Consider the following 16,890-nt stretch of genomic DNA (forward strand, 5'->3'; position numbering starts at 1 on the left):
CCTAAACCTTTTTTTTTTTTTTTTTTTGCAAAGTGATCTGGTATCAAGAATGAAAATTCTACTGAGAGGGAGATGAAATCCAAATACCAAAATGAATTAGCCCACAACTGAGCTATTATCATTTTTTTCCTTTTGATTTTCTGTGCTGGCTACTTTAACAAGAAGAGAGACATTCACGAAGTGAAGTGTCCAGGGACCAACCAGATCTGAGCTGCGCTCTCACAGAAAATAAAGAGATATAGAAAATGTCATTCTCTATCACAGAGAGATACGTTTCTAGTAGGATCAGGAAGACAACGACATCATTGCTGTTGTCGGATTTTTTGTGGCAATGCCTTTTGGCAGATGGGTTGAGAGAGGCAAGTGAAATTCAGTTCGACATTTTTTCCCTAAGTCTCCTCTTAATAATCAGTAAGAGGAAAAGAAGTCTTGCATTTCCCCTTGTTGTGGTTTAGCCCCAGTCGGCAATTAAGTTTCTATCCCAGCCGAAACCAGGACACCCCTGAGCCACTTAAGGAAGAATTTAGGTTGGTCTTTCTGCTCAAGGTGACAGTGCAAGCCATGCTATAATAATCTAAAATATTATATGCCATGAGAAGAACGATTTTGATTTAGCTCTTTTTGCCTCATTTTCATCTCTCTACCAACTGTTTCAACACTGCTATAGTCAATCCCAAAATAAATAGTGTGGTCTTGCCATTATAATTTAGGAATCTTCAGTTTTTGTTGGGACGCTGATAAAAACTTTACTTCCTTGACATATTACCTTTTTCACTCTCCCTGTTCTGTGGAATTTGACTTCTTTGCTGTCAATGGCTCGTATTACAAAACAAAAGCAAATAAATGAGTGCCCTTTCTTTTGTGGGTCTTCTCAGATTTTTTTTTTTTCTGAATAAAAATATGCTTAGAATTATATCAGCAAACAGAAAGAACCAAGTAGGACATAATATGGATTTCCCTTTTATTCAGTGTATAGAGCTTTCTCTCTTTTCTAGTACGACAGCAACAATATGACTTACCAGTCTAGGAGGACCAGACGTGACATCTACTTGTAATGTCTATGTGCTTCAAAGACAGCTAGAGACCCAATGTTCAGCTGGGAACTTTAGGAGTTCCCATAAAGTCCATATACTTCAGACCACTCCACAATTACATATTTATTAAATACAGAAGTATAGCATTATTTGGGGGGTGAGGGCATATCTGTGTAAATAGGCTGCTGAGGACTTGATCAAAACTTTTAAGAGTTTTACCCAAAAGGAAAACATTACTGACAAAAGATACCGGATTTGCTCAAATTACCCACAGGACTGAAAGTATTAACGAAGACTGAAGTGCTTGTCTGCAGATCATTATAGCTCTGATACATTATGGCTGGATAGTGGGTTTAAACTGTATGTTGGCATTATAATGGCACTCTTCAGTAAACAGCATCGATAACTGCTGAAAGTGGACAGCAAATTTCTATTTGTACTGCATAATTAAAATTCCTAATACAATTTTTATATGAAAAAGCTGTGAAATAGAAGTTAGTATAGACAAAAAGTACTTTTTTTATGAAGATCAATATTTCAACTGCTCAAAAGAATTTTCTTTCAAATATTTCATTCAGACAGTACGCATTCTGAAATAACAGCTTAGCAGCTTACAGTATGTGAAGTTTCTCAGTAAGAAAGAAAAGTATCTCAAATGGAAAAATTTTTTCATCAATGATGATATATAAATACATTATAATTTACAAGGGCTCTATGAAATATTCCTTTCTTAGGAGAAATTCCCATTGCATTCAGCAGAAGTTTAGCCAGGATAACGACTATTAAAATGAAGTTTTACTGATTTACTATTGGAATTCATATTTTTAAAAAATTCCTTAAGGATATTTCAGATTAACATATTTGTATAACATATTTGTATCTGAAATGTAATTATCTCCTTTTCTAAGATTTTAAAACATAATTATTAGATAATACCATGATTTTTCGTATTGTAAAGAACTACAACTGGAAAACTATGAGACTGGCACCCTGTCACAAACAAATCCTCTATGTTTTTAGTGTGGACCTTGCGCATGAGTGGAGGCACTCTCAAGAGCAGATCAACAGGCAGTAAAGCTGAAGAAAGAAAAGAGAAGACACTCTATATGCAACAGGAGAATAAGGTTTAAAAACTTGGAAATCATTAGGTTTAATTTAAGTTAAAGTTTGATTTTGTTGCGAGCACAAAATTACCTGGTCGCAGTCTTGATCCTGGACCTTCAATATAATCTCTATTATTATTAAAAAAAAAAAAAAAAAGTAGTTTTAATTGTGTTTGACATCAATGACTATAGAAGAATTATCAGTATTCCCTGCCTCCTTCTCATGTTTCTGCTAAAGTAAATCCGTCCAAATTCATTGTGCTTTTTAACTGTGCTTTTATAAGCCACAAAAAGGTTGGCTTACTCAACATGTCCAAAATACCATGACTTCTACTAAATAAAAGTTAGACTCCATTCCTTTCCCTGTTCAGTTTTTAGCCTGGAAAGTACAGAAACAGTAAACAGGATTTTAATATTTAAAACTCAATAATCCACTAGATTACACATTATTTTGCATTTGTACAGCATGCACTGGTTTTGGATGGGATAGAGTTAATTTTCTTCATAGTAGCTAGTATGGGGCTATGCTTTGGATTTGTGCTGGAAACAGTGCTGATAACACAGGGATGTTTTCGTTACTGCTGAGCAGTGCTTGCACAGAGTCAAGGCCTCTTCTGCTCCTCACCCCACCCCACCAGCGAGTAGGCTGGGGGTGCACAAGAGGCTGGGAGGGGACACAGCTGGGACAGCTGACCCCAATGACCAAAGGGATGTCCCACACCATATGATGTCATGCTCAGCACATAAAGCTGGGGGAAGAAGAAGGAAGGGGAAGACATTTGGAGTGATGGTTCGTGTCTGCCCAAGTAACCGTTACGCATGATGGAGCCCTGCTTTCCTGGAGATGGCTGAACACCTGCCTGCTGATGGGAAGTAGTGAATGAATTCCTTGCTTTGCTTTGCTTGCATGCACAGCTTTTGCTTTACCTATTAAACTGCCTTTATCTCAACCCACAAGTTTTCTGACTTTTACTCTTCTGATTCTCTCCCCCATCCCACCACGGAGGAGTGAGCGAGCAGCTGTGTGGTGCTTAGTTGCCGGCTGGGGTTAAACCATGACAAAGGACATTTCAGTTAACTCATTTTATGGATGGAAAACACAAAGAATAAAGTAATTATTGTCTAGTGGATAAAAACAGGAGTAATAATGCATACAGTACTAGTAAACTGGGGGAAAAAAATAGTATTACATCACCAGGACAGCAATACCAATGTCAATACTCAATGTCAGAAATATAGGTCCAGGTGTTTCAGTGCTAGCTTCTGCTGTATACTCAACACAAACACTGTCCCAGCCTGCAGATTTCACTAGCTGAGATAAGCAACAACAAATGGATGCAGGCAGATGGGAAACTGAAAGAACCAATATGATGTCCTGATGGATGGCAGCCTCAACAGCCCTAGCATAGCAAGAATTTGTATGTATTTTTTAGGCAGTAGGGAAAATTACAGTTGCAAGGAGTAGTTATGAAGAAAGAGAAGGAGATAGTTTTCTAATGTTTATGTGAGGGGCAGAGATGGAGAAAAAACAAATGTGCTTGCTTCAACACTCAAGCCTTAGGAGGCTGGCTTTACTGACTGCAGCAGGACCAAAACTGGAAAGCTAGTGAGTGATAAGTGACAGGCTGGATGGAGATATGCTAAGAACAACTCTGAAAGCAAAAAATAAAGTATTGCATTTGAAGTGATAGGAAAAGCACAACCAGTAAAAGGATACACACAAAAGATGGCAAGTTTGAAGGCAGGGCTGTAGAATTGAAGCCAGGGCTGTAGAAATATTCCTCGCAGCAGTGTCCTGAATGGGCATTTGAGTGACTAGAATGCACGCATTGAAACCAGGAAAGATGTTGCTTGCATGATAGCCTTATGAACGCAAGCAAGAGTTTTAGCAGTGCATATTGATAGGAAAGGTTGTATCTTAGAGGTGCCAGGCAGAACAGTGAGACATAATCTGAATGCAAGAACTTTGAGAGATATGCAAGTTAAAGCAGATACTCAGAAGTCAAAGTATTGGTGAGGATGGATGTTGTTTTTGAGAATTATCAAAACCTGAGCTAATGGGTAGGACTCCAGGTGCAGGCAATTATGACATTCCTTTCAATTATGTAGTACTCAACTGTATGGCTGCATGGCCATGAAGAGATGAGCAAAAATTTAGTATAGGCAGAAGGAAATGCATCTGGTGTATACAGCTAAATTCATGATTTGCAGCATGATTTTGCAGGTAGATGAATAAGCAGACACATTTGTACATGCAAAGACGAGATGCAGAAGAAAAGACAAGAGAATCAGTGATAAAGCCACGTGTAACATCCAAAGGAAATTAGATGAACAGATAAACTAGTATCCTTCTGAATGGTCCTTAAGAATAGTTTCAAAAGGTAGAGGGAGAATTAGAAAAGGATAGAGTCAGAAGAGTCAGAAAAACATGATTTTAAGAAGACAAAGATAGCACCAATGGTAAATAGCAGATCAAGAAAATAAAGGAACTATGACTCGGAAGAGGTCATTAAACAGCTTAGTAAGAGTTGCTACAGTAATATTCCTTAAGCGAAAGCTGGATCAAACAGGGTCTGTGGAGAAACAGGGGAGAGGAATCAATGCTGTTGTTATAAATGCTACCTAGTTAAGTTAAAGGGAAGAGAAAAAAAGTGTTCAGGAGGCAGATGGAGCCAAGAGTGACTTTGGGTTTTTTTTCAGATGTGAAAGAAAAGCAGAAATGAAGAAACAAAGAGCAGAGTCTATGAATAAAAGTGGTGCCAAGGAGATCAGAAAAAAATAATGCTTGGTCAAGAATGTGTTTGATGCATTTCTGAATAAATAACAGAAGAAAAAGGAAAGACCTTTAGAAGGAGAATGGGGATGGCCATGCCATATTCTGGTTTGATTTGTTTCCTTTTTGAAAGAAATGAGAAGGACTCCAGAATTCCAAAAATAGATATCTACATTTATATAAGAGGTCTAGAGGAATTCAAAGGGTCAAGATATTACTCTACACTATCAAATGCACAAACACATTTTTCTATAGAAAAACAGCCACTTAAAAATGCAAAACCAGATTTTGGCTAACCAACTAACGTCAGTTTAAGCTGATGTAGCAAGGTCCACTTTTCTTATGAGTTTAATGCCAGTCCTCAAATTACTCACGTGAAGCTTCTGTGTGCAAACACCCTCAAATAATATCCTTAAGCAGACTAAGAGTCATAGGCTGAGATAAAATGAAGTTGTAATGATAAGTAAGGAAATGTTTCATGAAGGCAATCGTGCAACTGTTCCACTGTGAAACAACCGACTGGAATTGATCATGACAATTATCATTTATATAATCTATATTAAAATCATAAATTGTACCTACCTAATCTGAGGTTGTCTTTCAGAAGCACTAAAACTTCGTTTAATTATACCTGAAACAAACGCATAAATATTATCCTGCATTAAAAAAAATATATACATACATGTTAATATTTTCTATTTCCCAGACATGGTGTCAAAATAACTTTTAAAAAGCAGTGTTAAACAAACTCCAAACCCCCACTTGACTATGGAGTTGCTGTTTGATGTCTTAAAAATTTGCTTGCATCATAACTAAAATCTCAGCTCCGCACAGTATTTTAATAAATACTTTCAGAATTTCACAGAAACTATAAGATATGCTGACTAGATGTCCACAGAACACGTACCCAGATTTGCATTAAATAACTACCTCAGTTACTGCTACCACTGTAGCCACAACATTGTCTCTAGTCTGGATAAAAAACTAGAATATTCACCCACTTTCTCAGATGACCTTTGATGGATTGTCTAAACATTGTTCTACCAGAGTTTTACTGCCACCATTCTATTAGCTAACTATTCAAACTACTACATATGCAATACCTTACTTCTTAAATAATCCCACTGATTTTAAGACCTTGAAGACACGGGTATGACCAGTTATTGGTCAAACATCTAATCAGCAATAAAAATGAACCCAGACATTTATGTCATTTACTGCATAGTGCCAAAAATGTGAAGAAGGAGGGGTAATGTTTGATGATATATTTATTATTTATGCACTTGGAAAGCATTGTCTTAAAGCAAGTATTTGCCTTAAGCATTTGTCTTAAAACATTCCTGTAAAACCATTCCTTTGATGGTAATTTTGATGTATGAGACCACTTTCTCCTACAAATGATATCTCACTTTGAATGAGGAATAAGTGTATGTTTAAATCAAAAGATATTTCAGGTAACTGAAGGTCTGATTAGTAAGATTAGGAAATTCTACAACAATTTTCCTGTACAATTAATTCATTTTAATATAATACCCTCCATCTTTGTCTACATAAGATGTTTTTCCACACTAGTAATATCACAAGCATTATCATAAAACAAGAACAGAGGTATCTAATCACCCAAACAGTAGCTAAGAAAAAAAAGATTTTATGCCAAACTTACACTACTTTTCCCATTGTTGGTCTTGTTAGAGCAGTTATATTAGTTCTAGAGCAACAGTAAAGGACTTTCAGAGAGCAAACACATTTCTGAGAGTCTTAAATCTTTTCTTTGTGTTCAAACATACTTTTTGTTGTGCTCTGAAATATAGTGCCTCTATTTATCCTACTTTTCTGCGATCCTCTGATTTAAAAAAAAAAAAAAATCCTGAAGGAGGCTGGCATCTGTCACACAGAATTCACTTTAAAACTGAAAGAAATGATACATCTTTAGGCCAAATCTGTCTCCCTAAAAAGAAGACACATAGACAGACAGAACGAAAGAAAAAAGAAACAGTATTGTATTCCTTGCTAATGCTTTGCTTAGCAAAACAGATATTAAAACTCTGTAGTAGTTAGTCCAAAAGAAGGTTTGATAAGAGCAGTTGATTTACATAATAGCAAATAAACTAGGCCCTTATAGAAGCAAAGATACTTCAATTAACTTTCACACTGAGACAGGAAAATAGATAGGAAAATAAAGTGTCCACTGTCTAGAAAGTAAAGAAGGCCTTTGGAAATGAAAAAATATGATTGTGCCTATTCAAGGAACAGATATTTTACCTGCTTAGGATGCAAACACAGTAATACAAATACAAAAACAGAAGCTCTGACTGAACCTGAATCATGTTGCTTGGTATAAGGATTTTGAGTTACAACCTCAGACACTCTAACAAAGACTATGATATATTATGGGAATATATGCGAGAAAATCTGTAACAGAAGCCACTTGGCTAGAAAGCTAAGTTTGAACACAGCTGTTTGCTAGAATTTTAAAAACAGCTTCCCTTTCCACGTATTCATATACAAAATTGGATTTGAAATCCTATACCCTTTGTCTGTTTCAAATAAATGGTCTCTCTATCAGTAAAGGGCTCATATCCAAATTTTCTTGATCAGTTTGATGACTCACCACATTTGACTTGCTAATCTGCCAGCTTATGAGTGTATTTACAAGTGCACGATATTTCACACCTAAGAGTCTGTCTCACCACTCACTGTACATGGCAGAGATGCAATATTTTCCGATTCATATGCTAAAGTTAGGAAAACACTTATTAATGCTAAAAAAACCCAAACAGAAATCATGATGCAGAACATCAGTAAACAATAGCAAACACCCTTTGGTGCCATTTTTATTGCTTATTATTATGTTAGAGACCCACTGACCAGAAAACTAAAAAAACCTATCACCTAAAAATCATTGTAACAAACACATTCATGTGTGTATACACACACCCATGAACACTAATGACTTTAGTTATACTCCTTCATCTTTTGTTTAAGACTTATGCTAATCATGCAAAGTCAGACAGGGAGTAAGAAACAACACAGATGCATAGGGAAGTTAACTAACATAAGTCATGGAGCACATAGTGTATAGTTCAGCCCAGGGTGTTACCTGGACCATATTTCCCCTTACCATGGTTACTCCTTTGACATGGATGGGAAAAGCAAGGCAACATATGTTTTCTTCAAATGCTTTGCAAGAGAGAATTTCTCAGTTCAAGATGATCTCAAGGAAAATGAAATACAAATTCTCCATCTCTCTCCTGTTTTGTGCCCACACTTGTTGGAATGTGAAAGACACACAAAAGCCAAAGCTTTTGATTCTCATCAGCCTCCCTATTCTGAATAGCTCTGTGAAGATATATATATATCAAATGAGGCATCAAGCATCTTTCTGACTGCTACTTTGGTCTTTAATAGCTGATGTAATTAAAGCAACTTCTAAGGCTTTAACTTCATAACATGCATTGACATCAGTGCAAATCATACAAATACATTCTAATATGCAGTTTAGTGTTTTTCTCTTGCAGGCACCTAACAACCATGTAATTTCAAGAAAAGAGCTTATAAGACGATACAAGTTCAGAAAAACCTGGGAAGACAGTAACTTTTGCTTTGGCTTTCACTTTCACGTCACTGGTATCTAAAAAAAACCCTCTGAAAATCCTTTCAAATTTGATCAGACTGATAGGAAAATTGAATTCAAGATTTCACATTATAAGAAAACTTCAGTCCATCTCCTTGAATGAAATGGAAGCAATGGAAGTGGTTTTTTGAATGACAGCTTAATGATCTTTTCAGGAAAAAGGTCAAATTACCTTTATTTATACAAAATACTCTTAGTAAGCTGCCGTTTAAATCACTGTACACTGGAATGGACAGTCCCAGCCATGTTAATTAAGCAGTTTTGCAGAACAAACAGAATTAAGTTTTTTGCGCATTAGCAGTGACTACATGTACAGCAACAGAAGTTGCCATAAACACACTTTAAGCTTAACTCAAGCATCATACAAGAACACCAGGTCTTGGCAGATCTTGTTCTAGCTGATGTCTTCAACAAAGTCCCATAACACTGAGGCCTCAAGAGAAATCTGAATCTTAGACAGAGTCAGATTGGGAAAAACAAGCCTGAAAACACAGATCTTAATCTCCAAAATTCTTCACAGACAGCCCATTGTGCAAATTATGGGCTTCTTGATGCAATAATAATTTTCAACAAATTTCCTAAGCCTTCCCCTCACAAGCTGAAGAACCATATATAGCAGATGTGAGAAGATCTTACCCCTAAGACCTACCAAACTATCTAAATGTCTTATGTAAAGAAGAAATACCTTCTCAAATCATCAAATCCACCAAAGAATACAACTGGTCTGAATTAAAATAAATAAATAAAAAAAAAGCTCTGTGATCACAGAACTTGCAAGATATAACATAGCTGCCTGCAATTAATCCCAAATTTTGAACGAAACTACTAGCTCCAGACAACAAGTGACATTACTGAATGGGTATTTATTTCCTACTGTGTTTGTTGTTATCCTCAAAAATACTTAAATTTGGAGCTAAATGATAACCTAAACTCAGAGCTCAATCATTTTCTAGGTACAACATGCAGAGTTCCTATTTTGAGAGTATCCTAGTTCTAGAAATCCCCACTTATTCAGCTGGGTACTTTTGACTGCTCTGAGCATTCCTGCACAAGCCTCAAGTCCTGGCACTGTGTAAACAAGCAGTTTTTCTAAAAGCTTAAAGAAAGATATAGGAGACCCTTCTAGAGTTACATCACTAGAATATTCTTCTGGCAGATCTGTGGTCTCTTCATTACACAGTAATTCTGAATACTATCACATTGCAGAGATTTTGGCAAGAAAAGGAGTCCTGAATCTCAACGTCTTTGCTTATTGGTCACAAGTTAGATAAGTTCAGAGATTCCTCCAAATACTGGAAAAATACATTAAATTATGAGGTAACAGAAAAAACTCCTAAGCAAGATACAGCACAACTGGACTGTGCATTGAGACTTCTTAGCCTTGTGAAAAGCAAGTAGTTGAGCAATTCTGAAAGGGCCCTATTGTATGCTTACCTTTTTATTGTGAGGAAGGTCAGGGGAAAGTACAAAAAATCCTAGGGACTAGGGTTTTCTAATAGCATATTTTACACAGAACTAGTCTTTCAATGTATTTAGGACATTGTCCTGATTGCAGTGTAAATGAACATGATTCAAGGAAACAAAAAATATTTTCCAAAAAGTGTTCCCAGATGCAGAGTAAACTTTTAAACTCTTGCTCACTCAACTGACATACTAGCTCTACTGGACTACAATGCACTAAGAGATACCACATATTTTCCTGCTATTTGGTTTACCAGCAGAAATGCAGGTACAGTTACATTGTAAATCAAAACCAAGTAAACCCTTAAATATGACTAAGCTAAGGTAAAGTTGGGAACCTTCTTAATTTTAAAATAAGAAAAATAACGCAACTAATAAGCTGTAATCATCCCATCACTCTTTGTTGCTTTTTGACTCAATATGTCCCTGTCCTCTGTCAATCTTTATAATTTCAAATTATAAGGACTTCAGGGAAAAAAAATCACATCTCCCACTACTGCCTCTATGCTTCTGAAATGTGCAGAATCTTGATCCTGTAGGATTAATCATTTCAAGTAGCATGAACAACTGTTCCAGAATCTACATACCCTGCATTTTGCAATCTTAGGAGTTGTTAAAAGGAGCTGGTCCTGTAGAACTACATTGTCTAGACTAAGAAAAACAATTGTTTTCTTAAAGCATAATTGAAAAGCACAAGATATGTAGAATTATTACAAATATTATGACAATTAGTGGACTATAAAAAAAGCTAACCACTATTACACTGTCACTCACGCATACCAGCTTCTGTGCCACTGAACAACTCAGTATATCGCAACTTTTTACAAAATACTACCCCAGTTTTAAAATAGAGCAATATTTTTCTACGTTTGCAGATCATGTTTTCTCTGAAAGTGATGTGATGGCAGCATGATTAGATAAACTCTTTCAAGACGCTGATCAATACACCCATAATTGAAACTCATATTTTCATGTTAGCATTTTCCAAGTCAGCTAGATGAAAGTTGGTCACATTTTCCCCTGTAATGCTGACATGCTTGACAAAACCATGGCTGATAATTCATACGCTGTTAGCCATTTATTACCAATGAATGGAGCGCAACCCAAGCAATACCCAAGTATCCTGAATGTATAATGCTTTTTTTAAAAGTATTTTTTCTTTTTCCCTGAAATGAAGAAAAATTTGCCAGCATTAATTACAACTGATCTACAACACTAACTTCAACATTAAGTAGAAACTACAGGTGATCTAAGAATGTATGACTGCAGAATTATTTTTCTGAAAAAGCAATCCTGAAGTATCTATATACCATTAAACTCCACGCTGGGAGGAAAATGGGCAATGACTTCTAGAAATGCTGATTAAAGTTACTGGGATTAATAGGAACTGACTGGATCTTTCCAGTTGAAATATTTCATTAAATCAATGGAAATCTGGCACAAAAATATTTAAATATTAGAAAAAGTTGATGTTTTGTTAATGTCCGAATCTTAACAAAGAAAAATTAACAAGGAAATCGTTACCAATAAAACTTTGGGTGTGGCGAGTTACAAACTACACAAAGATTTCAAATGTCTGTGTACAATGCTGAACTAGCTCACAAAGAATTCAATTTCTGGGAGATGCACAATGTGTTATTCTTCAGTATAAACACCAAAATAGAACATTGCCTCCGCAGGCTGCTTTTCCTCAAGATGTTCCTTCTATGCAGCTCCCTCCCACAGTCAGACTAGGCTTCCCTGTACCCTGTAAGCTTGTCTTGTTACTCTGTTAGCACAAGAAAGTAACAAAGAAAAAGCTTTTTTTTTTGCCTTTTTTTTTTAAAGAAAACCTTGATAATAAACTCAAGGCTGGCTAGCCACAGGTCCTCCAGCCTTTAGAATGGCAGGCTGTCCAGTTACAATTTTAGAGTATCAAATCATTTATTTACCCTGCACTAATGGCCAGACATTTCAATTAAAAGCAGTCATATTTCTTCAGTACCTGGGCCAAAATCTGAAAAAAACCCAGCTAGCAAATAGCACTACAAACAGATAAAAGTAATGCTATTCTACGCTTTTTGAAGCCTGGGACCCTGAAACAATAAAATTTGTTAATCTTCAGACAACTACATTCCCTTCACCTTTTACAAGGACAGTTTAAATCATCCACAGATTTTCTGTCAGAACTTCAAATTTTGCTCAGCTCTAATATCAATCTTCTTCTTCTAGTATAAAATGCTCTTTGATTTTCTTCTAATCAGAATCCCATCCCATTTAACAGGTAGATCATGGTAGCTCAGAATTTAGCAGGTAGCTCACACTTGTTTCAGATGTTTCACAACTCTTTTTTTTAATTTTCATATTTAGAATATAATAAAAAAGAAATATTACTTAAGATAACACCCAACACAGATGGTGCTTTCATATCTCATTACCACAAATAACTAGAGGCAGAATTAATGCTGTGTTTTGTCACATAATCCCTTCCTAATTCGAATCTAATCTTAAGCATTCCTTCAATTCACAGAATCACAGAATCATATAGGTTGGAAAAGACCTTTAAGATCATCGAGTCCAACCATAAACCTAACACTGCCAAAACCACCACTACACCATGTCTCTAAGCACCTCATCCAAATGTCCTTTAAATACCTCCAGGGATGGCGACTCAACCACTTCCCTGGGCAGCCTGTTCCAATGCTTGATAACCCTCTCGGTGAAGAAAAATTTCCTCATATCCAGTCTAAACCTCCCCTGGCACAACTTGAGGCCATTTCCTCTTGTCCTATCACTTGTTACCTGGGAGAAGAGACCGACCCCCACCTCTCTACAACCTCCTTTCAGGTAGTTGTAGAGAGCGATAAGGTCTCCCCTCAGCCTCCTTTTCTCCAGGCTAAACAGTCCCAGCTCCCTCAGCCGCTCCTCATAAGACTTCTGCTCCAGACCCTTCACCAGCTTCGTTGCCCTTCTCTGCACCCGCTCCAGTACCTCAATATCCCTCTTGTAGTGGGGGGCCCAAAACTGAACACAGTATTCGAGGTGCGGCCTCACCAGTGCCGAGTACAGGGGCACAATCACTTCCCTAGTCGTGCTGGCCATGCTATTTTTGATACAAGCCAGGATGCCATTGGCTTTCTTGGCCGCCTGGGCACACTGCTGGCTCATATTCAGGCGGCTGTCAACAAACACGCCCAGGTCCTTCTCTGCCAGGCAGCTTTCCAGCCACTCTTCCCCAAGCCTGTAGCGTTGCATGGGGTTGCTGTGGCCCAAGTGCAGGACCTTGCACTTGGCCTTGTTAAACCTCATACAATTGACCTCGGCCCATCCATCCAGCCTGTCCAGGTCCCTCTGCAGAGCCTGCCTACCCTCCAGCAGATCAACACTCCCACACAACTTGGTGTCATCTGCAAACTTACTGAGAGTGCACTCGATCCCTTCGTCCAGATCATTGATAAAGATGTTAAACAGAACTGGCCCCAACACCGAGCCCTGGGGAACACTGCTTGTGACCGGCCACCAACCGGAGTAAACTCCATTCACCACCACTCTCTGGGCCCAGCCGTCCAGCCAGTTCTTTACCCAGCGAAGAGTACACCCGTCCAAGGCATGAGCAGCCAGTTTCTCCAGGAGAATGCTGTGGGAGACCGTGTCAAAGGCTTTACTGAAGTCTAGATAGACAACATCCACAGTCTTTCCCTCATCCACTAGGCGGGTCACCTTGTCATAGAAGGAGATCAGGTTGGTCAAGCAGGACCTGCCTTTCCTGAACCCATGCTGGCTGGGCTTGATCTCTTTGTTATTCTCTACATGCCGTGTGATAGCACTCAGGATGATCTGCTCCATCAGCTTCCCCGGCACCGAGGTCAGGCTGACAGGCCTGTAGTTCCCCGGGTCCTCCTTCCGGCCCTTCTTGAAGATGGGCGTCACATTCGCTAATCTCCAGTCAGCAGGGACTTCCCCAGTTAGCCAGGACTGCTGGTAAATGATGGAAAGGGGCTTGGTGAGCACATCTGCCAGTTCCTTCAGTACTCTCGGGTGGATCTCATCAGGCCCCATAGACTTGTGAGTGTCTAAGTGGTGCAGCAGGTCACTCACCATTTCCCCCTGGATTATGGGGGCTCCAGTCTGGTCCCCATCCCTATCTTACAACTCCAGGGGCTGGGTACCCAGAGAACAGTTGGCCCTGCTAATAAAGACTGAGGCAAAGAAGGCATTAAGTACCTCAGCCTTTTCCTCATCCTTGGTCACTGTGTTCCCTCCCCCATCTACTAGGGGCTGGAGATTCTCCTTACGTCTCCTTTTGCTGCTAATGTATTTGAAGAAGTGTTTTTTGTTGTCTTTTATAGCAGCAGCCAGACTGAGCTCTAACTCAGCTTTGGCCCTTCTAGTTTTCTCCCTGCACAACCTCGCTACACCTTTGTAGTCCTCCTGAGTTGCCCACCCCTTCTTCCAGAGGTCATAGACTCTCCTCTTTCTCCTCAGTTCAAGCCAGAGCTCTCTAGTCAGCCAGGCCGGTCTTCTTCCCCGCCGACTCGTCTTTCGGCACCTGGGGACAGCCCGCTCTTGTGCCTTTAGGACTTCCTCCTTAAAGAATGTCCAGCCTTCCTGGACCCCTTTGCCCATAAGGGCTGCCTCCCAGGGGACTCGCTCGACCAGTCTCCTAAACAGGCCGAAGTCCGCCCTCCGGAAGTCTAAGGTGGCAGTTTTGCTGACCCCCCTCGCCGCTTCTCCACGTATCAAAAACTCTATCATTTCATGATCGCTCTGCCCAAGACAGCCTCCAACCATCACATCGCTCACAAGTCCTTCTCTGTTCGTGAACAAGAGGTCCAGCGGGGCACCTTCCCTCATTGTCTCACTCACCAGCTGCGTCAGGAAGTGATCTGCCACACGCTCCAGGAACCTCCTGGACTGTTTCCTCTCTGCTGTATTGTATTTCCAGAAGACATCCGGCAGGTTGAAGTCCCCCACAAGAACAAGGGCTAGCGATCGTGAGGCTTCACCCAGCTGCTTATAGAAGAGTTCATCTGTCTCCTCATCCTGGTTGGGGGGTCTGTAACAGACTCCCACCACAATATCTGCCTTGTTGGCCTTCCCCCTGATTCTTACCCATAAACACTCCACCCTATCATCACCAACATCGAGCTCTAAACTATCCAGACACTCCCTGACGTAGAGGGCTACCCCACCACCTCTCCTGCCTCGCCTATCCCTCCTGAAGAGTTTATAGCCATCCATCGCCGCACTCCAGTTGTGCAAGTCACCCCACCACGTTTCCGTGATGGCCACCATATCATAGTTTTCCTGATGTACAATGGCTTCCAACTCCTCCTGCTTGTTACCCATGCTGCGTGCATTGGTGTAGAGGCACTTCAGCTGGGCTGTCATCCGTGTCTCCTTCATAGAAGAACACCCCTTGCGTGCTTCGAGGCGTTTCACTGGTGTTTCCCTCTTGGCTCCCGTTGCCTCAGTATCCCCTGGCTCAACTCCGCTCGACTTCGGCTGTGCCCAAGCGTACCCCGCACATCTTGAGGACTCAGGCCGAGTGTCCTCGCTGGAAGCCGCTCCCTCTAACCATGGCACGTCGTCCCTCAGCTTCCCTCGGGCAAGCCTGATATTATCCCCTCCCCCTTCGAGTCTAGTTTAAAGCTCTGTCAATGAGCCCTGCAAGTTCCTGAGCGAAGATTCTCTTTCCCCTTTGAGAAAGATGAATCCCATCAGATGCCAGCAAACCCGGTGCGGCGTAGGCCATCCCGTTGTCAAAAAAACCAAATCCGTGGTGATGACACCAGCCACGGAGCCATGCATTAATAGATTGGGCATCTCTGTTCCTTCTGGTGTCACTGCCCACCACTGGAAGGAGAGAGGAGAAAATAACCTGCGCTCCTGAGTTCCTTACTAGCTGTCCCAAGGCCCTCAAGTCTCTTTTGATCACCCTAGGACTTTGTGTTGCAGCCTCATCGCCCCCCACATGGAAGAGCAGTAGGGGGTAATAGTCCGAGGGCCGTACCAGACTAGGGAGTACCCTCGTGACATCCTTCACGCGGGCCCCAGGGAGGCAACAGACTTCCCTAAGAGGAGGGTCCGTCCGGCATATTGGACCCTCGGTTCCCTTCAGAAAGGAGTCACCCACAACTATAACCCTTCTTTTCTTCCTCGTGGAGGTGGTGGTAAGACGAGAGGTACGTTCTTCTGACCTAGGTGACACCTCAGGTGTAGATAGACTGTCGTCCCCATCCTCCACTGACTGGCCTTCCACCTCCAGGGCCTCATACCTGTTGTGTAGAGGCACCTGGGGGGGCGAGGCAGGCAGGGAGGGCCTTCACCTGCCGCCACGAGCGCGGACTCGCCTCCATTCACTCTCCTCATCTGAGCTGCTGCCTTCAGCCCGGCGGGGGGGGGGGACAGAGGATCCCCTTGATCATGGGTTCTTACTGGCGGCTGCTGCTGCTCTTGTTCCCATCTCAGGGGGGGCAGAGCCTGGCACCACCAGTCGATCTCTTTTTCAGCCTCCCTGATGCTCCTTAACCTTTCCACCTCCTCCCGTAGCTCTGCCACCATGCAAAGCAAGTCATCCACCTGGTCGCACCTCACGCAGCTGTCCGCACGGCTGCCATGTGTGAACAGGGAGATGCCCAGGCACTCCCTGCAGCCCGACACCTGGCTGGCGGCATGTTTTCCCGGCAGCTCCGTCTGGGTAGCCGCATCCACTCTGGCGAGCACAGAGGGCATCGCTTTCTGACGAGTAAGGACCATAGCTGAGTTCCTTCTGGAAGGATGGGGAGTACCGAATGAACTCACTTCTCACAGATCCTCTTGAGCTGCTGGGGTGCCTTCGCCTTCCCCACACGCCCTGCCTGCGCAAACTGCCGCGCAAACTGCCGCGCCACGCCCTTCTGACGT

At 40.9% G+C, this 16,890-nt stretch overlaps 1 protein-coding gene across 5 annotated transcripts in view; it reads right to left on the reverse strand.

The window, feature by feature from the left end:
* The window catches only part of NEK10 (NIMA related kinase 10), a 121,888-nt gene that overhangs the window by 22,613 nt on the left and 82,385 nt on the right, over window positions 1–16,890 (reverse strand). For 4 of the 5 annotated variants that reach the window (XM_075495572.1, XM_075495576.1, XM_075495574.1 and 1 more), the window contains 2 exons: window positions 5,493–5,541; window positions 2,229–2,266 (listed from right to left, as the gene is read on the reverse strand). In XM_075495572.1, the coding sequence (XP_075351687.1) occupies window positions 2,229–2,266; window positions 5,493–5,541 (87 nt within the window). Of the gene's footprint in view, window positions 1–1,970; window positions 2,112–2,228; window positions 2,267–5,492; window positions 5,542–16,890 lie in introns of all 5 variants that reach the window. The other variant, XM_075495571.1, reaches the window with a different exon arrangement.

The sequence above is a fragment of the Mycteria americana genome, chromosome 2 (genome assembly GCF_035582795.1).
Source record: "Mycteria americana isolate JAX WOST 10 ecotype Jacksonville Zoo and Gardens chromosome 2, USCA_MyAme_1.0, whole genome shotgun sequence".
Classification (NCBI taxonomy): domain Eukaryota; kingdom Metazoa; phylum Chordata; class Aves; order Ciconiiformes; family Ciconiidae; genus Mycteria; species Mycteria americana.